This window comes from Terrapene carolina, unplaced genomic scaffold (genome assembly GCF_002925995.2).
Source record: "Terrapene carolina triunguis isolate 2854851 unplaced genomic scaffold, T_m_triunguis-2.0 Scaffold22, whole genome shotgun sequence".
In the NCBI taxonomy this organism is placed as follows: Eukaryota; Metazoa; Chordata; order Testudines; family Emydidae; genus Terrapene; species Terrapene triunguis.
In genome coordinates this window covers 15865453-15892130 of record NW_020664373.1, presented here as the reverse complement: position 1 = coordinate 15892130, position 26678 = coordinate 15865453, and the positions used below count along the sequence as shown (strand labels likewise).

At 43.0% G+C, this 26678-nt stretch overlaps 1 protein-coding gene across 1 annotated transcript in view; it reads left to right on the top strand.

The window, feature by feature from the left end:
* The window catches only part of LOC112104470 (MICOS complex subunit MIC26), a 75185-nt gene extending 48889 nt beyond the window's left edge, over positions 1–26296 (top strand). The window contains exons 7-9 of the mRNA XM_026648837.2: positions 7483–7593; positions 21969–22064; positions 26260–26296. Of these exons, the coding sequence (XP_026504622.1) occupies positions 7483–7593; positions 21969–22037 (180 nt within the window). The 3' untranslated portion in view covers positions 22038–22064; positions 26260–26296. The remainder of the gene's footprint in view (positions 1–7482; positions 7594–21968; positions 22065–26259) is intronic.
* The last annotated feature ends 382 nt before the right edge of the window (positions 26297–26678 follow it).

Below are 26678 nucleotides of genomic sequence, written 5' to 3'. Positions count from 1 at the left end.
GGGCTTCTTTGGGGATTCCTTTGTTAAGAAGGAAGCCAAATCGTGCCCGTTCAGCTTTAGTTCGCTCAGGATATTTTTGGGGATTAAACTGACTCTTTGGAGGGTCTTTTGGTGGCGAATCAACTGGGAGGACAACAGGCGGGGGCGGCAGTGACAACTTAATTTTACTAACTATTTCAAATAACGTTAAGATGGATCTGCGAACAGCCGCATGTAAGTGCAGCATGGCACCGGTGTCAGCTCCAGGGGCAGCTTCTAATGCTAAATCCACTGCCTCTGCTGAGACAAGAATTTGGGTGGGATCAGTAACATGTATAAAGGGTGTGGCCACCAATTGCTGTTGAACAGTTAAATTAAGTGGGTTTTGTAGTGGATCCCACAGGGCTATGGAAGCTCCTGCAATTGCCCATATTAAATCGTGTGGAGTAACTAAGGCTCCCGGGGGGATATACAATCCTTTAAAACTGCCTTGCATTGCTAAAATGGCAGCTGCCGGGGTGGTAAGTGGCCAAATGCGATTATTTAATAAAGCATGACCCGGGAAGCCTCGTGCCCAATTGGCCGTTTTGGCTAAGATGCCAGCCCCCTCGCGGTCCACCAATTCTGCTCCGTGTTCTAAGGCTAGCCACCCGACCCAAACCATTGGTGCCTCATCGGCTTTTCATTGCGTTTCCTTTAAAAACTCTTTAAGTTCGGCCTTAGTACGTGTTCGCAGTTCAGTAACCTGCGTGGTGTTGCCTGTTTGTGCATCTGTTTTAGTTTTAGTTATCACAATAGGCAAAGCTTCTGCTACAGTTTCAGATTCAGTAAATTCTGGGGCTGTTGGCAGAGCTGGATACAGAGGAGTTTTAGGAGCTTCATATGGGGGTGGCAAAATTTTCTGAGAGGGACTTGGGGAGGGGGAGGTGGTGATGGGCTCTACCTTTTCTGTCTTCTCCTCATTATCATCTTTAGAAAGGCCTGGGGCTGCCTGTTTAGCTGCAAACATTGTGCCCCCCGTGGAGGACAGAGCACAGATCGAGGGCCTTGCATATCATGCTAAACAGGACGGTGGAAACATCCTCAGATTTATATTCATTGGGTCGCAATTTTTTGGTTTTCTTAATTAAATCTAATTCTTTTATCATCTGGCATAATAATTTGTGTGCCGGATCAGCAGGTATTACCCGAGGTGGGGGAATCACTGCGCTCAGTTCAGTAGTCTAGCATTCCAATCCTTAGTCAGTCATGTGAGTTCCCCATATCCAGTCATGGGGTACTGATTGCCAAACTATCCCCTGGGTACAACTATGTAGAGGACACCCAAAGAAGAAGTGGAAGTTACTCAGTTGTAACCAGAGTGCTTAGAAATGGACTCTGCATATTCACACTTCCTCCGCCCTCTTTCCCGTTATCTTTGGAGTTGTGTAAAATCCTTATGCTGAGAAAGTGGTATGAGTGTGAATATGCAGAGTCCATTTCTAAGCACTCTGGTTACAAGTAACCACTTCTGCAGTGTGTTGTTTTGGGAGGGGAGCAGGGGTTGGGAGAGGGAGTTGGGATTTTACTTCCTTCTTTCCATCTATTCCTGTTCCAACCCTCATGTCTAAAACAGCCCTCTTGCTCACCTCTCATTTCTGTTTCCCTTCCTCATTTTAGGTGTTGGATTGAGTTTGAGAGAGTTTATATCATGAAGAGATTTTTAAAAAGCAAATATCTAGCTTCATATAAATAATTGTATTTAAAACAAACCTTTTTAAAAGTCCAAGGCTTGCTTGGGTTGACCTAAGATGTAGCAGTAAAAGTTTAAGATTAATTAATAAGACATAAATAAAATTAACGTCGTCTTCTGTTTTAAGGTTCATAAATGTGTGAGTCCTTTAATTTGGGAACAATTAAAACTTTGCAATTCAAACATGAACACTTTTCTAACATGGCTCTTTGGAAAAAAATTTTTAAGCTTTTAAAATGTGAATTATTCTGTATTGAGTTGTTTACCACTCTGACTTCCTTGGGTGTCTCACAGTCCTGATGTTTGTACACTATGTTGAATATTGCCGAATACCTAAAAGTACAAAGGAGCACATTCATCACTTAATTAAGGCTTTCCACTGGAGAAAGGTTAGCTCATCAAAGAACTAGGAAATATGTTGAGCAAAGTACAGTGTGGGATTGTGATACAGGTCCTGCACATCTGGCTATAAAAAAAGTCACATCCCTTTCAATTACAATGTTTGTATTGCTGAATGAGGTGTATTGGCAACAGAAGCTCTGGAATACCAGGGAGTCCAGTAGCAGCCTGATCTGTTCCACAGTTGCTCAACAAGTTGAATCGTTAAACTTAATGATCAAGGATAGTTTCCGGGCATTACTTTCTGTAACTGGAAATCTAAAAGACTTTTTTTCTCTCCAGGCACCAATCTTATGGAGAACAAACTCGTAGCTATTTATCACAAGATTGCAAAATTTAAAGCTCTGTGTTGTGAATATCTGTTCAGCTGTCTTTGACCTGCACCAAGCAGACAAACTTGGGCAGATTGTTCTGATATTTGTGGCTTTGGCAGAACTTCCACTGGTGTGTTAAAGCTGTTCTGCTTTCTATCCAAGATAAAAAATAGATCTGTTATTACACTTACCTGAATTTTGCACTTACCTCTGGTTCAGCTTCAATCTGGAAAAAGCATCTGCTACTAACCTACCAAAATCAACCTCTTTGCACCATAGAAAAGTTTTCAGTCATTTTTAATAATCCTTCTCAGTATTGAGTCTTCTCAACTTGCATAATACAGCACACGTACTAGTCATTTTGATTCATGCTCACTGCTTCCTCCAAGGAAAAAACTTTGCCAGTTCACAGCTGTTGTCAAGATTTATTCCCTTGACAATAAACTAAACTGACTACATTGTTTAAAGGTTACGATATAAATGCTAAAAAGTCAGCAAATTCTCAGTTAAGGTTCCCACAAGGCTGTACTGATAGAGAGCCATTACCCTTAATCCTGCTTGATAACCGATATGTATTGAAATAGAATACTGTAGTTAATTTTCTATGTACACAATAAGAAGGGAAAAGTTGTTTATGTGCTTGGGGCTACAGTAGAACCTCAGAGTTACGAGCACCAGAGTTACGAACTGACCCATCAACCACACACCTCATTTGGAACCGGATGTACACGATCCGGCAGCAGCAGAGAGAGACACACACAAAAGCAGCAAGTACAGTACTGTGTTAAACGTAAACTACTAAAAAAAGGGGGGGAGGAAAGCCGCATTTTTCTTCTACATAATAAAGTTTCAAAGCTGTATTAAGTCAACGTTCAGTTGTAAACTTTTGAAAGAACAACCATAATGTTTTGTTCAGTTACCAACATTTCAGAGTTACAAACAACCTCCATTCTTGAGGTGTTTGCAACTCTGTGGGTCTACTGTATTGCACTATGCCCAGAGATATTTGGGACACACTAAGCAGAACGTAAGCCCACTTTCAAGTTTCTTCAGAACCTCTCCTGACAACTTGCCAGTCTGACTTTTCAGTGTTTATTTAAATATTACCGTGGAGTTAAACATATTTGCTCTTTTATGTTGAATTCAGTGGAAGTTAGGAAGTATTTTGGCATGCTAATGAAGAGGAACTATATTTTGTCATCTTTCGGTTTAAGCCAAATCTGGAGTTACTGAAATACTTTTCTGAAGGCCTGGAGAAACTGTTGTCTTCTGAAAGCTCTCTGTTGAAAGTCTGAGATTTTGTATTCCTCCCTTTTACTTGCCGTGACAACTCCAGCAAGTAAAAGGAGAGAAACTGGAATGTGGCAAAGCTCTTGAACATAGCTCCATCAGAGCTAATATTTTTTGAAAAAACAGTAATGTTAAATCTACAGGACTGTACCTAACACTTAAGAAATTACATACCCCTGGAGCTATAAGCATATAGACAAGGGATGGACATTATAATTTAAATGGGTAGTCTGTGCTTTGGAAACATTTTGTTTCTGTCTGTCTGAAGCCCTAAGTTTGTTGCTTGCAGTTTTTGTTTATGCTGTAAGTGCTTTTCTCTGATAGAAATTTCCCCAGTTTTCTTACTCACAAAAAAGAATTTCAAAATGTGAAAATAAGGCCCAGTTCTGCAGTCCTCCATAATTCATAACTCCATTGAATTCCATTAACTCAAATATAGTGAGCTCTGGGATATTTAGGTTTGTAACAAATGCAGGACTGAGCCCATATGCAGCTTGAAAATCTTCAGTCTTAAAAACAATGCAAAGACCCAAAATAAGAGATTAAATCAGTACTTTATCACAGTTGACACTTTTTTGCATTGTGTTGCCCTTTGCTGTGTATAGATTAAAGAGCATGTACTGGAGGAATTTTTATAACCAGGAAAAAGCAGCTGCTGCCTACAGACAGTTGTTGGTTTTCCTTCATCTTGTCTTGATAGCTATATTTGTACTGGCACCACAGATAAAAGGAGTGCTTTTTATTTTTACTCTGGTAAGTTTGCACTTCTTGCAGCTTTCTAATGATGATCCCCACATAACTGCAGCATTCTATGTTCAGAGGAAGCAGAATATTTTGTTAATGAAGTATAAACTGTTCTGAAGCACAGGGAGGGGGAGGGATAGCTCAGTGGTTTGAGCATTGGCCTGCTAAATCCAGCCTTGAGAGTTCAATCCTTGAGGGGGCTGCTTAGGGATCTGGGGCAAAATCAGTACTTGGTCCTGCTAGTGAAGGCAGGGGGCTGGACTTGATGACCTTTCAAGGTCCCTTCCAGTTCTAGGAGATAGGATATCTCCATTAATTTATTTTTATTTTTTATTTATTTACTAGTTTGTCTGAATATTTGGGAGAAAACATTTCAAAAGCTAGACAAGAGTACAAAGGTTTATACCTTCAGTGCCTGTGCGGATTTTGGAGAGGTATAGCACATTCATTGCCAGGTCTCTGGGTGTTTGCTTTTTTTCTTTTATTACTCCCAATACCACCATCAAATGCAGATAAAAATCTTGTTTCCCTCAATGCACCATGCCAACTAGCAACTTGTTTATATCTAAAATTTGACCTACTTAAACTAGTTTAACATGGTGGCCAAACAGGCTAAGTATGTGTTTCTTTTTTTTAAGACAACTTGTCCAAAGACGGCCTGCATCTCAGATCTAGTTGTCTGACTAGAAAACTTATTTGTCACAATTCTTTTCTGTATTCAAAGTGAATCTAGTTTTAAAATAATTGTATTGTCTGTAAGTACAGTGTATGGATATGACTTCCTGTTGGGCTCAGTTATTGGTCCTTTTTAGTCCATTTTCCTATTCTAAATGGTAACAAGGTGTGTATCTTTAACTACACACTGATGTGGGGTACGTTGTATGGAGAAGCCTTCCCTTAGCTTAAACAGTAAAGGTTAATGGTGCATTGTAAATATGAAGGTCTGAGAAGGATCCTGCAAAGGGTGACTGAGAGAATGGAATGCTACAGCTGCTTCTTACCATTTGAAAATTCAACTTGATTTTAAGGCAGGAAGAAGGTTCCTGCATGTTGTGCATTATTTTCCCTCTCTCAAGGATATGTGGTGGGTTCATTAGAAACTTGTAGATAGGCAGACAAGCTGTTGATCTGACCTGCATCTAAAAATCCTAACTATTTGGATTTGAATGGCAGATCTGACAGCAGTCAGAAAAGGAGAACTAGTCTTTCTTATGTACTCCATAGAGAAGAAGTTGCTCCTCATTGCAGTTTGGATGGAACACACACACAATTTTGTTATCCACACTCCTCCAAAAGTGTGGTGTGGTGTGTGTGCATAAAATTTACAATATAGTCTAGAGCAGTGGCTCTCAACCTTTCCAGACTGCTGTACCCCTTTCAGGAGTCTGATTTGTCTTGCATACCCCAAGTTTCACCTTATTTAAAAACGACCTGCTTACAAAATCAGACATAAAAATGTCACCACACGCTATTACTGAAAAATTGCTTACTTTCTCTTTTTATCATATAATATAAATCAACTGGAATATAAATATTGTACTTACATTTCAATGTATAGTATATAGAGCAGTATAAACAAGCTGTCTGTATGAAAATTTAGTTTGCACTGACTTCACTAGTGCTTTTTATGTAGCCTGTTATAAAACTAGGCAAATATCTAGCTGAGTTGCTGTACCCCTTGGAAGATCTCTGCGTACCCCCAGAGGTATGCATGCCCCTGGCTGAGAAACACTGCTCTAGAGGCCTCAGTCAGGTTCAGGACTCGATCGGGGGTAACTGCTGGGACTCCATTGTGCTAGCTGCTGTACAAACATCATAAGATACAGTCTATGCCCTGAAGAGCTTCCAGTCTGAAAATTGTATTTAGTAGGGGTCTAGGCAAGCAGAATGTCCATTTCTTTTGTTCTTTGCCATCTGAAAGAAGGCCAGTATGAGGCCATTTTTCATTTTCAGCCTTTGGCTGAAGACAGGGGCAGCGGGTATAATAGGCCAGGGGAGGCTAAACCTCCCCAAACAGGATGTGACGCACCTCCTTCTGGAGACGTGCCACCAGCCTGCCGCCTTTGGAGCGCCACCGCCGAAAGGGTGCCCGGGCCATGGCCCCTCCCATGCTCTGCCCCAGGGCCCCGCTCTTGCATCTCGCTCTTCCCACATGGCCCCCTGCTGCTCTTGTTTCTCTGCCCCTTTCCCCCACGGCCATCCCACCCTCACTCGCGTTTCTCTGTTGGTTTCCATATGGCCCCTGCTACTCACGCCCTGAGAGGCAGAGAGTTGCGGGCAGGGGGGCTCTTGGGGGTGGGGGCGGAGAGAGGTGTGGGAGGAGGGCCCCTTAGGGGGTGGGTCATAGGCAGGGCTTCAGGGGGAGAAGGCTGAGTAGGGGCGGGTCTCGGGGCACCTCCATTTTGGTGGGATATAGCCAAAACTGTGGGCTTGACTGGTTCCTTTGTACATTAGGAGTTTACTAACGGATACTTTTCAGAGAACTATGCATAATCTTGCTGACATTTGTGGTGATGGTGGACTGACGAAAGTAATCAGAAGGGAGCTACTTATGTTGATTCCTGTTGTCGGAGCAAAGCTGTGAAATATAAAATTGTCAAATGGTGGCAAAATCAATAGGGAAAATATTACTAATCTTTCTAAGATGGTATTACAAAGACTAAAATCTATTTTAAAATTTCAAAATCTGAAATGCATAGAATGCAGTGTACTAGGGTTTCAAAACCCCTAAATTGCTTACATTTCAGAATTGCTTAAGGTTATTTTAAAATCCATCTCTCTTTATACTTTGTTCCAAACACTGTATCAAAGTAAACCATTTGTATGGGTATTTTTTGTTGTCATCCTTTTTATGGTCTGTTTTTAGTGAAGCTGTACATTCCATACTTGAGCAGCATGAATGTTTTGTAAAGCAGTCCCATTTAAGCGTCTTGGTGGATTATGAAACCATTTAAATTGTAATAAGAATAAACCCTTCTCAGATGGTTCTTAAACTGATTGATCTTCTAACCTCTTGTTTTAAAGGTCACTGGTTCAAGGTTGTATGACTGGAGTTTGCAAGGATATGTAGCTGTAGAATCTCTCTGGAAGGATAATCCTAAAAAGAAGAAATCTGGGAAAAAAGCAAGTGACAAGGTAAGAAGCCAAAGGGATTTAATTTCCAAAATAGAAGATAATTTAAAGGCACAACATTGATGGTCAGGCTACAGGATGATAGATTGAGACTTGAATTGCTCTGTTTATAAACAAACAAAAAGGTTGATCTTATGTCTCTGAAGACAAAAAAAGATACTTTCTAAGTACTGGGAATATCTTAAACTAGTTCCAATCTAGACTTCCCAGAAATTTTGTTGGGAATTTTTTCCCCCAACACTAAGATATAATCAGCTAAGGGTATTAAGAAAGAAGAGGGGAGTGTTGTGAGTGATGATTCTGATCCTGCCATGTCTGCAGATGCAAACTTTTATGGACTATATTTGAACCTTAAGGAAAAGCTTACCAATTGCTTCAAAGGATTTTGTCTACTTCAAAGTAACATTAAAATTGTTAAAGTTCATTAGTAGTAACTCCTTGGAAAAGTAAAATAGAACCCCTTATCAAACTGCTTTCCCCAATTTTGCTTTTTTGGGGACTAGGGGGTAAATATTTGTGAAAATTGAGGTAGCTTTGTTGTCACCTTGGTAGGCAATGCGGCAGCATAATGACCTCCTCTTGCACTGTTTTACTAGACTCTGGACACGCCTATCAGCCAGGCCTTAAAACAAATAGTACTTTGTAGAGGTAAATAGCTTATATGTGTTTAGAGAGAGAAATGTACTATTTTGTTTAATATCTTTGGACAAGTTACCTAAAATGTTGATGATAAATTCTCACAAGCTTGATTCTTTCAGAGGTAATCATCTTCTGAATCTGTGCCCTGTCACAGTGCTGCCAACACTGTATTACTGAAGGTGCAATCTTTCAAATACTGATTATTAATTATTTTTGGCACTTTTTGCAAGAGCCAAGATTTTGACCTAGGGTCCCAGCTAAAATTGAGTGATTATTCATTCTAACCTACCTAACATTCATTTGTACTTTCAGTTCATAAAGCATACGTCCCTTCTGCCCTGTTATATGCTGCTCAAAGATCCTGGCTTCCTGCCACAGATGTGGCTGCATTTTGATGATGAAGCAGGATGTTTGGATAAATGTATTTTGTGTAGAGTATGGCAAGCATTTTGGGATCTTAATATCATTTACAGTACATTATCAGCATTAATAAAGATTATTAAATGTCTGCATTTTAACTATTTTGAGTTCCTTTGAATTAAATCACCTTTTTCCCCCCCCCCCCTTTCTGTCCTGATTCAAACACCAGTAGCAGTGTCAGATTTCCTTCCACCAGAGAGGAGTGAAGCCTATGTTCCAGCCCTGCTATGGTTCATTTCACATTCCCATCCACTCATAACTCCTGCATGTCCCTAGTTTCTCCAATTCTCACTCCCCTCTCAGCAGGCTAACTTCTCTGCTCCTTCAATCTGAGTGTAGGATGGTTGGACTTCAAGGTACTAGGGTTCCAAAACCCCTAAATTACTTTAATCTCAGCACCGTTTAGTTGGACTTTGTTCCTTGCATGTTTCCAGCCACCCAGTCCGTAGTTTGGTACTGGCATCTCTCAAAAGACTTGTTCTGGCCTCTGGTCAGGTGATGTGCAGTTGCAGTACGTATGGTTGTCTGCAAGAGGAGGTGCAAAAGGCTTTATGATCTAAGGGAAAATAGTAATATTTTGAACCAAGAGGTGGCTTGGCAAACGTAGAACTCTGTTGTGATTGGCTTTGTGTTCGGATCAGTTGTAATGATAAAGAATACTTCCTCCAATGTCTGGGGGTTAGCTACTGCACACCAGTAATTATCTTAGTAATACATTGCATGACTTATGAGACTGATATACTTGAAGAGAGGAAGGATGGTCTGGTGCAGGGGTTCCCAAACTGTGGGTCATGATGCAGAGGTCACCAGATGGGCTGTGAGATTAGGGGGAGGGGAGGGGAGAAAATGCAAGAAAGCTTAAGCAGACAGCTGGGTAACACCATCTGCTCCCGGAGCAATATTGTGCTCTTGCAACAGCATCATGCCTTTTATGGCTAGCAGAAGGTCCCAAGCTCCATGTGGTGGATGCAGGACCAATGCAGTGAGATCAGGAAAGGTGGGGATTCCCCCCCATTCCAGCATGCGGGGTGGAGGACCAAATAAAATGATCTGGCAGGTTGAATATGGCCCCCGGGCCTTCAATTGCCGCCTCTTTTTGTTTAGTCTGGTAGTTGGTGCCCCTGTGTAAGTAAGTGCACCAAGCTCACAGTGGTTAATCTGGGCCTGGCTACCCACCCGTAGTTTTCCATTTAGACTGTGTAAGGTGGAGTGTTTGTTTGCGCAAAGCCAGCCTGAATACTAAGTACCAGGGAGTTGCGTTAACAGATATGAGCGCAAAGGAGGTCACGGCATGAAAAAGTTCAGGACTTACTGGTGTAGTGGTTAGCCTGGGACTTGGGAGACCTGCGTTCAATTTCCTGCTCCACTACAGACTTCCTGGGTGACTTTCGGCAAATCAGTCTGTCTTGTGCCTCAGTGCTCAATGTGGATAAATACTATGTTACTACCTCATGGGGTGCTGAAGAGAACTACATTGAAAGAATGTGAGGTGCTCAGATGCTTCAGTAATGGGTGGGTGGGTGGTTGGGGGAGGGGGGAGCATGTAGGTACCATAGACAGATATTTAGAAAAAGAGGTGGGAGGACGCCAAGGGATGGAGGAAGATGGGGCAGGGGCAGATTCACATTTTTAGAATGACTGTATAACTTACAGTGAGAAATTGCAAAGTCACACTGAAATAAGGTCTCTGATTCAGACTTAGGCCTCATCTACATCTAAATCTTAGGGCGACCTAGCTACATCGTTCAGGAATTTTTCATGCCCCTGAGAGATGTTGTTAAGCTGATCTAAGCCCCAGTTTAGACATCACTAGGTCAACGGAAGAATTTGTCTGTCGACCTAGCTACCACCTCTCAAGAGGTTGGATTTACTACAGTGACAGAAAAACCCCTTTTGTCACTGAAGCAAGTGTCTGTACTGCAGTGCTACAGCAGTGTTGCTACAGCTGTGCCACTGTAGTGCTTGTAATGTAGATACAGCCTTACACATGACATCATTTCCCTTGGTTTTGAAGCAATGTTAAGGCTACTAATGGAGCACAGTAGTGTTTAAGCTGCATCTTTGTTACAGCATATTGAGGCTCATAAAATCACAGCAGAAAGTTAAGCTGGTAAGGATTTGTGGGAAAACCCCTTCTGAAGGACTTAAGTACATGAAGAGTTAAAAAAAAAAATGCCCCTCCTGTTTGAAGTGGTCAAATGTGCCCACAGATTTAATTTTGTAATATAAACTTAAGGATATCAAAGAAACTCCTGACCCTAAATCAGAGAGAAATGTGAAGAATGAAATGAAACCAACAAATCAGCATGCAGCATTAGCACTAGGGAGCAGAGAGCCACAGATCAGCAGAGCCACAGAAGAATGACTGACTTATCATTTTGCACTAAAATTGTGGCCATGCCTTTTCTGTGAATGAGTCAAACTTAAATTGCAACAGAAACTGGATTGTGCTAAAAATGAAAGCTGTGTGTACCTGGTAATTTGCACTGGCTTGTTAAGAAATGTGGACCTTTTTAATGAGTGGTTACTTTATGAGAGAATGTCTCATTTGTATTTTACATCCTGCCTCAAGTTCATGTAGAGGGTTTCCTGTTAAGCATCGTAATGCTTTGCTTGGGTTTTTCTAGCTAATAGAAATTTCAGTTACCCTTCATACAGACTAGTGAACTATAACAGCTTTGTCTCTATCTCGTATGGCTCATAGAACAGATTAAACAAATTGTGATGGCTGAAAAGTGTATGCAGACAGTTCAGTGAAGCACAGTGCCTGTAAAAAGCCAAAACAATTATTTCCAGGGAGAAGTTTACTTAGAATTATGTGCAGTGGAGAGAGTCTGTGCTGTCCGATCACTGTTTTGATTTTACTGGCCAGTTAAAGAAATACAGGTTCAAATGCATAACTTAAAGCAACTGTACCTTTGAATTCATGGGCAATTCCATCTCTAGACTCGAGTCTTACATTCCTAGCTCCTGAGCTGCTGTGCCTCTTCCGTTGATACAAACAGCTGGATTATAGGATTGCCGTCCATCCCCTCTTTTGCAGATTAACCCCAGTTAAAAAGCTAGTCTTGCAAGACTAACAAAGTGTCCTGAAAATTGTGAGCCAGAAGAACGTGCTGTGATATAGCAACATGACAAACTAAACTAGGATGGGTATAATGTGATGTACTGGCCCTTTAAGACTGAGGAAGGAGTTATCTGGGGCTGTGCTATCCATTCCAGGAGGTTTATTACAGAGAGACCCAGGAAATGAAGCAGCCATTAATAGAGAGGAGGTAGTCCTAGGTGGCAGTTTGTGGTCCAAGACTATCTGTCTGTGTGGGACCAGAGTCTTGAAGTGTAGGTGCAGCAAAGCTCCCTTCTCTGTCAGCCATCTGGAGGGAGGCCTTGGATGAGTGGTCCTAAGAAGGACTGCTGGAATGTGTATAGGGCATACTGGGAATGGGGGTTGGACAATAAACAGGCTCCTTCTCTGAGGGCAAGAGAGCTGGAGCTGTTGTTAGTCGCTCACGTGTTAATTGGGTGGTACCTTCAGATGACTGGGGGCAGCCTGGAACCCCAGCATAAATGCTGGGGAGGAGTTGTTTGAACTTTATTGCAAGTTTGGTCATCTTATTTCTTTGGACTTTGTCACCAGACCCCTAAAGCGTTGTGGCTCTCTGGAGGCAGAAACTCACCCCAGATATGGGTCTGTATTACTTTTTAAACAGTCAGTAGGCATGGCCTTTAGTGAGTGTTTGCCTGGGGGGCTGGAAGGAAAAGGAGCAGCAGCCCAAGTATGTACTACACGTATAAAGAAATGCTTTCCAGCTGGAAAGTGCCTCCCTGCAGACATATACACTTTGCAAAGAAACTAGGGAAGCTGGTCTAGGGAAAATAGCAAGAGCCTGCTGATAACTATGCAAAAGGAAGCTGAAGCTCTCTGTCTGTACACACCAAAATATACCTTCCCTTCAAAATCTAGCAGGAGCACACGTGGATTTTAGAGCACTTTGAAATATTGGTTCTTAACCCAGATGCTTTTTTCTCAGGGTAAAATTTGCAGAATGCAGGTGGAGAGGGACTAATGTGCACAACATATATTCTCAGAAAGTTAGTGACAGCACTACTCAGACTTGCAGTACCTGGGTGCTACTTGGGTTCAATGCTCACAGCATGTTGACTTGAGTCACTCAGGCCTGGTTTACCCTACAGCATTAGGTTTGCTTAAAGCAGCTTACATCGACCTAATTATGTCAGTGTATGCACAACAGCCTTGCTCCCGTCAATGTAAGTGCCCTAATACACCGACATAACTCCACCTCCATGAGAGGCGTAGGTTTTATGTAGGTGTAGTTAGGGCCATGCAGTGTCCCTGTAGACACTGTGTTACTTACATCTATTGGTTGTCATTCTTGTCAATTTCACGGCTCTGTTGGAGCCGTGAAATTGACAAGAAAGCTGGCTCCCAAGTCCCCAGCCGGGCTGCTGCCCAGTTTCGGCTCCAAACTGGACTGCTGCCCAAGCTCCTCACTCCCCGCGGAGAGCTAGTCTGCGCCTCTGGGCTCTCTGCTCCCCACCGGGAGCCTGGCAGATGACCGGACTCTGGGCACGGATCTCTCTGCTGGGAGCCCAGCTGTCCCCCTGGTGTCTCAGCTTCCAGCTCCCCACTGGGAACATGGCTGTGCCCAGCGGGGAGCTCTGCGCTTGGTGTCCAGCCTTGTTCCCAGAGGGGAGCCGAGGGGGGGGGAGGCTGCTGTGGGGCCCTGGGAGTCCTGTCTCTCAGCCCCCCACACTGCCCCTCTTTAGTCGGTGGGAAGTGCTCCTGGTGAGGATGTGCACCACTGACAGAAGAAGGCAGTGTGGTCATGAACCACTGCAGTAATTACTGTGGTGGCTGTAAGTCAACGTAACATAGGTCCACTTACATGTATAGTGAGTACATGCCCTCAGTTACTCTGACTGGCAACAGAGCCCCAGTCCTGCTACATGTAGGTAAATCCCTTCCTCCTGTTCATCAGCTTGGCTCAAGTCACATTGTAAATCCAACTTGTGCTTCAAAAGTCTTTTTTAAATATTATTTCCCCAGAGCAGCAGGGAAAGCCTGTCACTAGCTGAGCTCAAACCCCAGTTGGGGATATCAGTTTGGGGATGATCAGATCCATAGTCTGAACCATAGGTGTATGCAAAAAAAAGTTATAAACCCCCCCCCCCCAAAAAAAAATTGATATTACTTCTTTTTAAGGTAGCTGTATTTCCTTTTGGAGCAGAGGCTCAGCAATTTTCAAGACAATCTGAATAAACATGGATTTTAGATGCTTCCAAACAGATTGAGCTTTGTATTAACATCAAGTAAAGTAATTTAAGAAGATGGATTTGGTCTTTATTTTATTTTTCTTTTGATTTAGGAAAATACATTACAAAATATGCACCTTAGCACTCTGCCATCACTGGAAATGACATAATTTGTCACAAGTATTCAATCCGCTTCATCCCTTTACAACAACTGAGTCCCAATAAGATACTGCCCCATATCCCACAATACCTCAAACTCCACCCTGTGCCACCTGTATTCTAGCAACACCCAAAGAGCCAAAAGAAACAGTTGGGCCATGCAGCATGCCCTAAATGTTAGTAAAATTGGACTATTTTGAGCCTTAAATGAGTAAAGTCTTGGACATCAGTCTGCCAGCTTTACCCTCTTGATAGTGAGGGTATTCTAACTCGAGAGCTGCTACAGTCTATAGCTGCAGCAGTATTGCATAGGGGGAGAGGCAGTCTCTCAAGTAGGCACATCCAAGTATCATATAGAATTTAATAGGTTAGAATAAACCCCATCAGTTCTACTTGGAAGCCAGTTGGTAACCAGTACAGATCCCAGAGCACAGATGCCATGCTCTATATATTAAGTAGGCAGGTAGCTGCAACTGTTTCAACTTGAGTATTCATAACACTTAGCTTCAAATACTTCATATTACAATAGCTGAAGTGTTAAAGGCATGGATTATGGTATCTACTCTGCTAAACAGAGTTGTTGGTCCAGCCAGACCTCCAAGTTATAAATGTAGGAAGGAAACAAATGGTGAACATGTAGGTGCAAGAATCGAGTCTGATATAACCCCCATGAGCAGATGAGGTTTTCTCAGTTAGATGCTGGATTGCAACGGGGATTGACCCTCCGTAACAGGTTTCTAGAGAGGATAGCAGGAAAGTCATGGGTTCCTGTGACTTTTGCTTCTGTCTGAACTGTAATGCTATGAACAAATTGTTAGAAAAGGCAGCCCACGCTTGGATGTGTAGTATTATTCTGATAGCTGGCTATGGTGCTTCTCTCTCTTTCTGTATAGAAGGAAAATATGCACACAAGTGATTCTAATCATTTACATCTATTTCTTCTGGGTAATTAATTTTTAAAAATTGTTTTTAATTGATAGAGTGATGGTTAATATCTGTCTTCCTTAGGCATTAACATCGGGGGTATAAAATGCCCTGAGATCTACTTTTAATTGCTAACTCAAATATTGAAGGTTTAAAGCAAATATATTCTGTGCAGTCATTTTCTGTTCAATATTATCTTGACATTCAAGTGGTGCTTTTCATCCCAAAGGATCCCAAAGCACTTTAATTCTTTTACTGTTGTACACACTGTAGGGAACACAGCGTCAGCCCCCTTAGGGTCAAACCATATAACAACACATAACAACACTACCCACAGTTTAGGGTAGAAAGTGAAAAGTATAGTATCTGACTGAAACTGTAGGGGAAATTTAGGTAGCCAGAATGGAATTATCTGTACTGGCACTCCTACGCTTGCAAAAGGTGGCTAAGTGGCCTAGGTTCCTAAATCCCATTTTTCAAAAGCGGCTTGGGAATTTGAGCCTAAATTTCATATATGTCAGAGTCAAAAGATGACCCCTCCATCCTCAACACTGTGCCCCTAAATAGCAGACTGGGGCGAGTGATCCAAGGCAGAATTCTACTATTGGGTCAACACCACCATTTTCTGCAGTGTTTGGTTGGTTGTAGGAACTCTGCCATCCAAGTTCTATCCGTTTCTGACCTTTGTTAGCTTTTTGAGGCTCACAGCATATGGTGATATTTGTTACTTTGGTTTAATCCTGAAGACAACGTAAATCTAAATAGATAGTGCTGTCATATACAGCCTTTAAAAAAAAAAAAAACCTCATGGATATGTCTGATGTAAAGAGGGGAGTGAGTGAGCACATGTTAAGGACTCCATTGATTATTCAGCCTGTGTTTTTATTGAACACTTTTTTTGTCTCCTCTGGTACTCGGAAAGTGTATCCAAAGAGTATCCTTAAAAAAAAGGTATGTACTGTCTGACCAAAATAGGGGCATAAAAGTAAATTTACTTATAATGTATACAGTTTTGATTACTTTGCTATTTCTCATATATTTAAATTTCTTTTTTCAGTTTTTGTTAATGCTTTTACACACGAGATACACGCCAAAAGAAAAAGCTTCTTTTCATTTCAGACATTAAATAGTTTTGCCTGCATCTAGCTTTAAGGCATTAGAATGAATCTTGTGCACAGTTATTGCTCATATACAGATCCACTTTGGGAGAGCTAATGTAGTGTTATGGCATTTCCGTCTACTAAGAGATCAACTATTTGATGAAATCCTTTGGTTGGTATGATGTCAACAGATTTTTCCATGAGTTTAGTTTTTTCTTTTGTGGAAAAAGAAATTAGCCTAAATTCTGTTTGTTTTGGCATTTAAAAAACAAAACAAATGAGGGGGGGGGGAAAAGCAATGTCAGAGCCCTCAATGAGTAATTTAATTTTAGTTCATTTACCGAGGAGTGAGCAGTGATTTAGATCTGTCCTGACATCAGTCACGTTAGGAAACTGAAATTATTCACCCACCCCTGAGGAAACACTTCACATTTTAGAGTGTAGTACTTTACAAGGTTTATTTTTGTGTTCTTTATCCATGTGTTTTCAAGTGAGTGGGGTCAGCAGATGTGATTTCATTTAAATATGTAAAGAATGTGCCTGGTGTCAGAACAGGAGGCTTTCTTTTTTTAGGGGAAGGGGAGAGGTCTTTAAAATAAAAAAGCCCCAATGCACATGTCTTTAAATACAGTAAATAAAAACCTGAGACCATTAGACTAAGCTTCAATACTTAAATTTTATAAGTATATTTGTATGAAACTCCAAACACTTTGAGAGACATGGTAGGAAGAAATTCTGCAAAGCAGTTTGGGGCGGAGGGGAAAGGAGAAGAAAAAAGAAAAGCCCGAGTTGTTTGAAATAAGTTACTGTGCAATCCAAATCAATGGGACCTTGCATGAGGGAAACTATTTGCAGGATTGGGATCCACTCCTGCAACTACATCCGCATTGATCATGTTTACATATCTATCCTGGCTAAAATGGGGTTCTGCATAAGGATCCAGCCACGTGGATGAATGAGGCTTTATTAGATGGTAATATTTTTAAGCAGGGATTTTTTTTGTGTCTGTAAAAGTTAATGCATCCCTAAAGGACTATTGAAGTGATATATAAACATAATTGTTTGTTAAATGTTGACAGCATGCTTGGTGATTATAAAAAATAAAGGAAAATGTGGTTCCTTATTCATAGAGTTTATATGTGAACTCCCATTACAGTTTAACTGTATTGTGAAAATTTAATTTGTCTCAAACCTTAGCGCCAAATAATTTGTTGCTCACAATTGTACTTAGGTGAAGTTAGTAAAGTATTCTTTATTACTATAGAGAGAAAATTAAATTAAATTTCAACCACATGCTACAGTAGCACACTTATATTTGGAAGTGTTTTGGAATTGCATAAAAGGGGGTTGTTAAAACCTGATGTAAACAGGCTAAATCCACTTGGAAGCAGATATAGCAGAGCCTCATCATACTACAGAGAAGTCCAAATGGGTTTAACTAGGAGTAATGGAATAAATAAAGCAAAAGCTTAATGTCAGAACACTTGTTGAAGTAGTACGGTCTGACTGTGGAATAGTCTCTCAGTGGAAGTTATGGAAATATTCTTAGTGAAGCCCATTTAAAACTAGATTTGAATATATGCTGTAGGGAACATTCTTGCATTGGCAGGGAGGCTGAAAAGATTCTCTAATAAGCCTTTCTTCAGTCTTTAATTTCTGTTATTCACTGCAGAGGTAGCGTGAGAACACACTTTCAAAGGGTATAGTATAAAAGAGGTCTAGTGTATAAATCAACACGGAATTCTAAGAATGTAAAATGGCATCTACAACATCTGTGGGAAATTTTCTACCTCTGTAATTAGTGCAGACAAAAATGAATCAGTTAAAGTATCTTTCACTGAACTACTGTTCTTCCATTACTTAGTGTTAAACCAAACACTGGATGACTGAAATCTAGAAATACTTTTGGAGCGATTTTGTGTGTGAGGGGGAGAGAGAAAGTGAATGTCAGATTCATCGACCATTTCATTTTGCAAGAAGTGATTGTCCTTTGGGTTTCCGTCAGTGTGGATCCCAATGTAGGTGCACATGAGACTGGGTTTTTTTTTTTGGAATAGCCGTGTCCCTGCTCTGTGCTCCCATGTGAGGGTATAAAGAGTGGGGTGGCCGTGACACTCCCTAAGTTCCCTCTTATCACCCATACCAGTGAGATGGAATCTAGTTGGTGTGCAACTGCTAGACTTTAGGTTTGGCCAAACTTCTTAAAAATTTTCTGAAACTCTTCAGAACTACTTTTTCCTGTATTTTGATCACTCTAATCTGTTCTAGTGCTTGTTGAACCAAAAACCACTAAGCAGACAGGGACTTAGAATTGGTGGACTCAAAACCTGCAGGCATCTGTGATGAACTAATTCTTCTGAAAGATGGGCACAGCATATACCTGTTCTGCTTGGGAGAGTCCCACATCCCAGGCAAGGGCTCAGTCTGCCTCTGCTTCTCTGAAAGAACCTGCAATTTGAAAGGCGTGAGGCTGAAGCTCCCATCTGCAGGAGCAATCTGTGGTTCTGTGTCAGGATCGTGACCAGGGCTGTTGGGACTAGGGGTCAGAGCAGGGTCACACTTGAGGCTGAGAGCAGCATAGGAGTCCATAGTCAAGTTCCAAGCCAGGGTCGATACTAAGGATTAGAGTCCAAGTCAACTTTCAGGGTCTGAGTCAGGAGGTGAGGTCCAAATCGAGGTGAGGTTTAAGCCAGGAGTTCAAGAGGTTCAAGAACATGGAGCAGGAGTGGTCAGTAAAGCTACAGGAGATCTGTGCTGTTGCCTGGACACTTCCTGGAACATCCCTTTGGTTTATAGAGAGTCAGGAGCCAGGAGGTTGCTGTCTGTCAGACCCCTTGAGGTGGGGCTTCCTTTTGTCTGTGTCCTCCGTGGGTCATGGGTAGTGGAGCACAAAGTTATTATAGCTCCCACTGGGTGGCGGCATGGAGATGTCCTCTGCCTAGCAGCTCTTCAGGCCTGGGTTCAAGACCCAGAATATAAGGACAACTAGATCTGATTCCACTTTCAATCTCAAAGACCTCTTTAATGCTCAAGCTTGCATCTTCTAGTGTTCCATCTATTAGGCAGGTGGCTCCAAAAACTGCACAGAAAATTGCACAGAAACCAGATGAAGCATCAACATTGGCATTAGTACTGCGCCTGGCACCAAAGCTGTCAACATCTCAGAAATGGAAGCAAGGTGCTGGAAGAGGCTTTCTGAGACATGAGCTTGAGAAGGAGCTTGGTCGTCTCATAGAGAGACAGGAGGATGTTGGGTGACAAGTCATCCAAGTCCTGCAGGGCATTGAAGATGGATGAAAAGAAGCAGACTCCACTGGGCCTGGCATCAGAAATACTCCCCTGTGGATGTTGACTCTGGCACTGACAGGATGGACTCAGGATGCACCAGAGCCACTCTCAGCATCACCTGCACTCATATTGCCTTACCAATCAATGCTAACTGTAGAGTAGATGTACTCCTCATAATACCCGGGACATGCCCTTTTGCTGGTGTCCAGCAGGGACCCATCTCTGCTAGTGTCTGAATGGTGCCACCAGGAGACCCTGAGAGTCTCTACAGCTCTCAACCACTAGCATGCCAGGATTGGCGCTGGTCTGGCCTTCAACCTGCTGCCCTGTCTGTACACATATGAAACGCTACTTTAACACTGATGGGGCTATAGAGGGCCCACCAATCACTGGCTGTTGTGGAAGAGGAGGAGCCCCTCCCCCCCCATCCCATGGCTTTGTTAGCAAGACCTCAGTCACTGGAATACAGAGAGAGGAGCTAGATCAAAGCTTTCACTTTCTGAGGACCTCTACTCGTCATCCGTGGACAAGGTGGTAGCCTCTGCAGTGAACAATTTCAAGGCCTTTCAGGAGTTCCTGATCCAGATTGCAGTCACCTTGGTTTCTCTACAACTCTCTGGCAAAGCTCCCTCATGAAGGGAGAGAAGAGCTGAAAGATATCCTAAAAGGAATTTTTTTTCACACAACGCACAGTCAGCCTGTGGAATTCCTTGCCAGAGAATGTTGTGAAGGACAAGACTATATTCAGATGTCCAGTCAGCCTCTCCTATGTCTTCCCACCTGTCTGGGCATGATATCACAGAACCAGGGTCAAATATTGCAACCAGACACATAATCATTGCACATGTTGTCTGGATGAGCAGGACCGGGAAATTATTTTACAAAGCTAGGAACCTTCCACCAGGAAAACTGTTCCTCAAAGTGGAAAAGATTTCCCATATGGACAGCCCAGAACTATGTGAATTCAGTAGAGGCTCTGACAATAAAGATTCTGGACTATATACTTCTCCTGATACAGGCAGGTCTACTGTCTAGCTCCCTTAAAATCCATCTTGCAGTAATATTGGCGTCTTATGCCCCAATAAAGGCTCCTTCAGTCTTGTGTGCCTCAACGGTCTTCTTCATACCTGCCCTCCATTTAGAGACCCGACTCCCATATGAGAGCTTAATGTTGTTCTCCTACAGTGCCCATCCTTGGCTGCCGGACCCCCAGTTGCAGGGTTTGCGGGGGAGTTTTTGCTTTATTATGCCTATGCAGGTTCCAGGTTGGCTGAGGAGGTGGTATGTGCTATTCAGCTTCCTGAGTTCATCAGTAATCTCCCAGAGAGATTACTAAGCAACCCAGGAAGCTGAGTAGCAAATACTGCCTCCTCGGCCGCCCTGGAACCTGCATGGGGCATATCTAAAGCGTCTTTGCGAGAGTGAAATGCTTTTCCCCAGGGCAGCTTAGGGTCTGGAGAGGGGAGGCTGGCCCACGGCTCCTCCAGCCGGTGGGGGTGGGGGTGGCACTCGGGGCTCTGGCGGCGGGGGCGGGTCAAGGAAGGAAGGGGCAGAGCCGGGGGCTAGCCTCCCAAGGGGAGTTCCACCCACGAGACCAAGCCTTTCAGATTTTCTCTGTGCTTCTTCGTGGCCATATCCAGCACATCGAAAGGCCAAGCCATCTCATCCCAGAGAATCTCAAAGGGGATCACACTGTGTATTTCCACCTGTTATTAGTTGGCTGGTGAGCTGCTCCCTCTGAACCTCAAGGCACACCCCACTAGGGCATAAGCAACATCCGTGGTCTGCTTCAGAAAAGTGCTGATCTGTCCGGCAGCCATGTGGAGCAGCCCATTGGCTTTTATTATACCCTTGACATGGCAACCAGAGCATATGCTAAGTTCGAAAGAGCTGTTCTTCAATCAGCCATTTGATTGATACTCCTTACTCGCATGTCCTGAGAGCATACTGCTTGCCAGCCACCTACAGGGGGAACCAGACTGACGCATACCCAGAGGGGGAGATCAGCACTAACAAAGGTTATGCAGATATGACTCAATGCACACATTTCTTGAGTAACAATGCCCCATTTTTACATAGTCACTTTTAAAAATAGAGCTGCACTTTAATGTTTCCATTAATGTATTCTTAATTACTGTAGCTAACTCCTGACAGTTCCAAAAGTAGACTGAGTGACTGATTCATAGACATTATTTCATACTTTAACTACCTCAGTAAAAATGTATTTATGTACCCTGCAGTACCTATGGTTCTTTGAGGTGTTGTAGTCGGTGTGGATCCCATGCCCTCTGTCCCTGCTTTTTGCCGTCCTCAGCAACACAGGCTTTGACTTGTGAGGAAGATACAGACACGTGCACTGACTGACACTAGCATTTAAAAATCCCAGCCTTGTTCACGTGAGGTGTGGGTGCACCTACAGTGGGATCCACACTGGTTACATAATCTTGAAGAACCACAGTTACTGTGCAAGGTAAGTAACTGTTCTTTTTTTAGCTCTTGAAGAGGGTTTCTGTTCTGGCAGAATTGTTTACCATGGGTTGGGCTTCATTTTAAATACTGTGTTTTCTTTTGAAGTCTGAAGCCAACAATGACATGCCAGTGGAAGTACACGTCAATTCAGGTGAAGAAAGAACCATGAAGTAGAATGCGCCATCACTTCCCATCAAACAGGTAAAGGACAAGGATTGGTCACAATTGTTTCTCAAGAGTCTGGGCAAATGAAGGCAGTGTTGTCCTGTGCTCAGAGCAGGAGATGTGGAAGTGACTAGAGTTCTGTTTCTGACTTTGCTACTGACTCATTGTATAACTGTGGGCAAGTCACATGACCACTCTAGCCTTCAGTTTCCACATTCCTGGAATTAGGGTAATCAACCTTTTTAAAGCAGGTTAAGATCACAGGACAAAAAAATGCTATGTAACTGAAGAGTATTACTGCTGTTTATTGTTAAAAATGTAGAATAATCTGTGGCATGAATGAGGTTTGCATTAAACTCTGCTGCCTCTACATTTTTATTTGATAAGATAGTGGACCTGTTTAAAATGTACATATCATAGTTCTATAGCCAGCCAATTTTTTAAAGTGCTGCTTTGAAGTTTGCAAATACAGTAGAGAAATGTTTGGTTTGGTTTTGTCTGCAAGATTGACAGTGTGGTTGACAGATGCAGTGTCAGTTCTCTGGGCTTACCTGCCAATACACTCATCTTTACCATTTTCATCTGTGTTACACAAAAGAATGATTCTACTCTAGAAAGTGACTGTAAAAGTGATATTGTGGGTTCGTGTTTGTTTCTCAAAGACTTCTGTATCAAATAAGCTCAGTTTACAAGCAAAATGTTCCTCCCCCACCTCAACTGCCAGCCCTGTAAACTCCATCTAGGTTTGAAAAACAGGTTGAGGTCATTGAATTTCATGAGTCATCAGCACTAACAAAGATTCTGCAGATATGACTGAATGCACACATCTCTTGAATAACAATCCCTTATTTTTACATAATCACTTTTAAGAATAGAGCTGCACTTTAATGTTTCCATTAATGTATCCTTAATTACTGTAGTTAACTCCTGACAGTTCCAAAAGTCGGCTGACTGATTCATAGACATTTTCATACTTTAACTACAACAATAAAAATGTATTTACCTTTTTCAAAATAGCTACATAAAATAGAAATAAACATGATAAGAAAGAGGAGAAAAGGTTTGGCTTGAGTGAGAGGCATGGGGGAAAACAAAGGAAGAGGATGTGTAATTAAAATATTTTTTCATTGTGAATTAGGAAAGATCTAAATGCTACAAAAACATTAATATTGTCTTCTGTATATAAAGATGCATCTGCAAGTGTCAGGTTAATCAGAAACATGAAATTGTCCTTCCAGTACCACTAGATATTTTATATACAAATAGACCTATTTTCAGCTGTTTTTATTTCACCTTTTGAGAACTTACCTAAATTATTTGTTTCTAATTAAGCAAAGGGAGGGGGGAATCATACTCTTAACATTCACTTTACACATTTATGTTTTTCAAAGCTCTGTTCCCAAAATCTATCAGTCCCAGTACTGGACTCACACTATGCAAATAAGTTTGAACAACATCTCTAGTGCAAGCTGGTGTCTGAAGTCCTGATTTGTGAAGTGTCTCTGGTGTCCATTTTATTTACTTAACACTTTTAAACATTTAATTCTTTAAATATGTTTGAATGGTTAAAAGGGGGAAGTGTAGCCTTTGAAATACCACTTACTTTTCCATAAGTTATCTGTAGAGACGCTACAATTAACTTTTTATAAATTGAGCCACTTAAAAACCTCAGTCCTTGGCCTGAGAGAGATGGGGAAATTCTGTGTCTTTTGTCAGCTGTGCTGATAAATGGCTGGTGAATTGTGATCACTGCTTAGATTAGAGTCTATAGACTTTGCTTGAGTCAGGGCTTTTTGTTAGATTTGGGTAATCCCAGCGCTGGAGATCAGTACTGTAAGCTTTTAACAAAACACATTTTTTCTACTTACACTGCTTAGGATATATGCTTAAGTATGTCAGATTGTGCTTTTTTTCTTTTTATTTCATTCTCCTTTTAAGTCACTTGCAATACTAATATTTGAATCTGGCTACTAAAATAAGGCAAAATCAGGCCCATTGATGGGGAGGGGCAAAGGGGGCAATTGCCCAGGGGCCTGGGCGATTTAAAAGGGCCCGGGGGCCCCCGACCGCCACTGCTGCAGTAGTGAGGGCGGTGGCCAGGAGCCACAGGCCCTTTTAAATTACCCGGGTGGGCCGCAGGGCCCGCTCTGCTGAAGCAGTGGGCTGGGGAAGTCGGTGGCTGCCCCACGCCACCCCTGCAAGGAAACGTCTCCTCTCCGCTGCGGGCCCCAGCACCAGGCAAGTAGGGCTGGGTGGTGGGACCGCTCTGTGTGCCCAAGCTTCAGTTAAAAAACAACAAGGAGTCCAGTGGCACCTTAAAGACTAACAGATTTATTTGGGCATAAGCTTTCATGGGTAAAAAACCCACTTCTTCAGATGCATGGAGTGAAAGTTACAGATGCAGGCATTATATAATAACACATGAAGAGAAGGGAGTAGGGAGCTTCAGTTGTTCTGTCCCCTAGGACTGTACTGGGAGAGGGGATCCCTGCTCTGTGCTGGCTCAGCAGGGCTGGTGAGTGCGGCCAGGGGGCAAGGCATGGGGGAGTGGGTCTGTGGGAGTGTGTGGTGGGCTGTGAGGGGGTGGGGGCCGCTGGGCAGTGGGGGAGGTTTGTGTGTTTTGGAGTGCTAGACACTGGGGGGAGTGCTTGGCGGGGGGCGGCCTGTATGTGTTAGGGTGCTAGGCAGTGGGGGGTCTGTGTGGAGTGCTGTGCAGTTGTGGTGGGGCTGTGGGGAAGGGCTTTGGGTTGTGCAGGGTTGGGGAGATCTGTGTGTGTCGGGGCGCTAAGCAGTTGCGGTGGGGCTGTGGGTGGGGGGAGTGCTGGGCAGGGATGGTGGTGTGCAGGGTGCTGGGGCTGTGGGCGGAGGAGGCTGGGCATAGGGGTTGGCAGGGGTTGGTTGGGGGGGCTGTGTGGTACGGCATGGGCCCGCCCCAGAGGGGAAGGGCATGCTGGCAGCACAGGGCTGGGTGGGCCAGTGGGCGTCAGGTGGCTGCCAGTCTGTAAACAGTGCTCTCGCACTTGGCTGGACAGAGCGGGGCCGCCCCATCCATGTCATGCCCCATTGCCCCTGGCCGGCCCCTCGCTCTTGGTACTGACCTCCCCGCACCATGTTCTGTTGCTCCTGTGTGGAGCAAATATGTTTGGCACCGGGCCCACAAAAGGTTAATCCGGCCCTGGCTCCGAGGCACACGCGGGGTGGTACCAGTGGCGGCGAATGCAGCCAGGCGGGCACATCCCTTTCTAGGGGGCCCATTGACTGTTCCGTCCTGGGGCCTGGAATTGCTGTCCACAGGCCTAAGCAAAATCCTGCCCTCACTCATCTGAACTTGCTATAGGATAGGTCTTTGGGTTATGCTGTTAGGACAGAATGACTTTGCAGCGATGCTGTGGAGACCCCCTTTAGCAATGTTTCCCAAATGGTGGGTTCTGGGAAGAGTCTCAGTGCCCCAAAGACACCCCCAAATCCCACAATCTCACTTCCCCTAGGCAGCAGGCAATGCCAGTGTGGAGGAAGCAGGCAGAGGCGAAAAGTGGATAGTCAGCAGCCTGGTTAGACAGGAGAGAGAGGTGATGGGGCTGCAGGAGGGGACAGGGCTGGGAGAGGACAGCATGGGGGCTGGGAGGAGCTGCGCAGTGGGCTTGGGCTGAGATGGGGAAGAAGAAGTGGGGGCCTGGAGAAGGGGAACCAGGGGGTAGTGGTGTATCCCCAAAATTAATGTTTACTATTGGTTCTTCATCTATCTAATTTTGTTAACTTTAATGCAGTTACTCTGGATTTACACCAGTGTAAATCTGATTAGAATCAGGCCCTGTATATTTAACAGGTGTGAAAAATTGTTCAGTGGTAAAAGGTATTGGTTACTCGAATTCAAGTTGGGATGTATTGTTGGGGAGTGCACACCCCACTTCCTATGTTCCCCAACCACAACATTCCCCAGCCAGAGGAGCAAAGTTCTCTGTGGCTTATGTGATAGTTATAGTTCTATATGAGCTCCTTGCAGCAGGGTTTTGCTGTGTGCTTTGTACAGCACCTAGCACAATGCATTCTACTATAATACCAATAAGTAAATCACTGCACTACAAAGATATCCTGTATTTATCAGCATGTGCCTTGAGCAATTGCTGGTTAAATTGCAAACCAAAATAAGTATGTGTTTAATTGCAAATTAGCAGTGGCAAAAAATAAGCCTATGATATTAATTTTATTTCTTCCCCTTCTTTGGACACAGGTGCATAGAAGATTTAGACAAGATCAACATTTTTCTAGAGAGAGAGAGAGAGAGAGAGATGACTGAAGAATCTGTTTTGATTACAAGTATAGTTAACCTGTGTTCTGCCTCAGGAAGGACTGACTTTGCACTGTCTGGTACTCTGGTATGGATTCTCTGTGAATGGACACTGCCTAGGATTTGTCAGCATGGAAACTTTTAAGCCTCAGTCCTGCAACAGCATCCAGAGAGCTTTAAGAGTCTGCCCATGCAGAGCCTACTGGAGGATCAGCACTGCAAGTAGCAAGTCTCAAAACTCCTCAGTCTCTCGTTACTATTTATATACATAATTAAAATTAAAATTCAATAAATTTGTCATGCTTTTTTTCCTTTCTCTTCTCACATTCTTTAAATGAACTTAATATTCTCTGATATTTGCA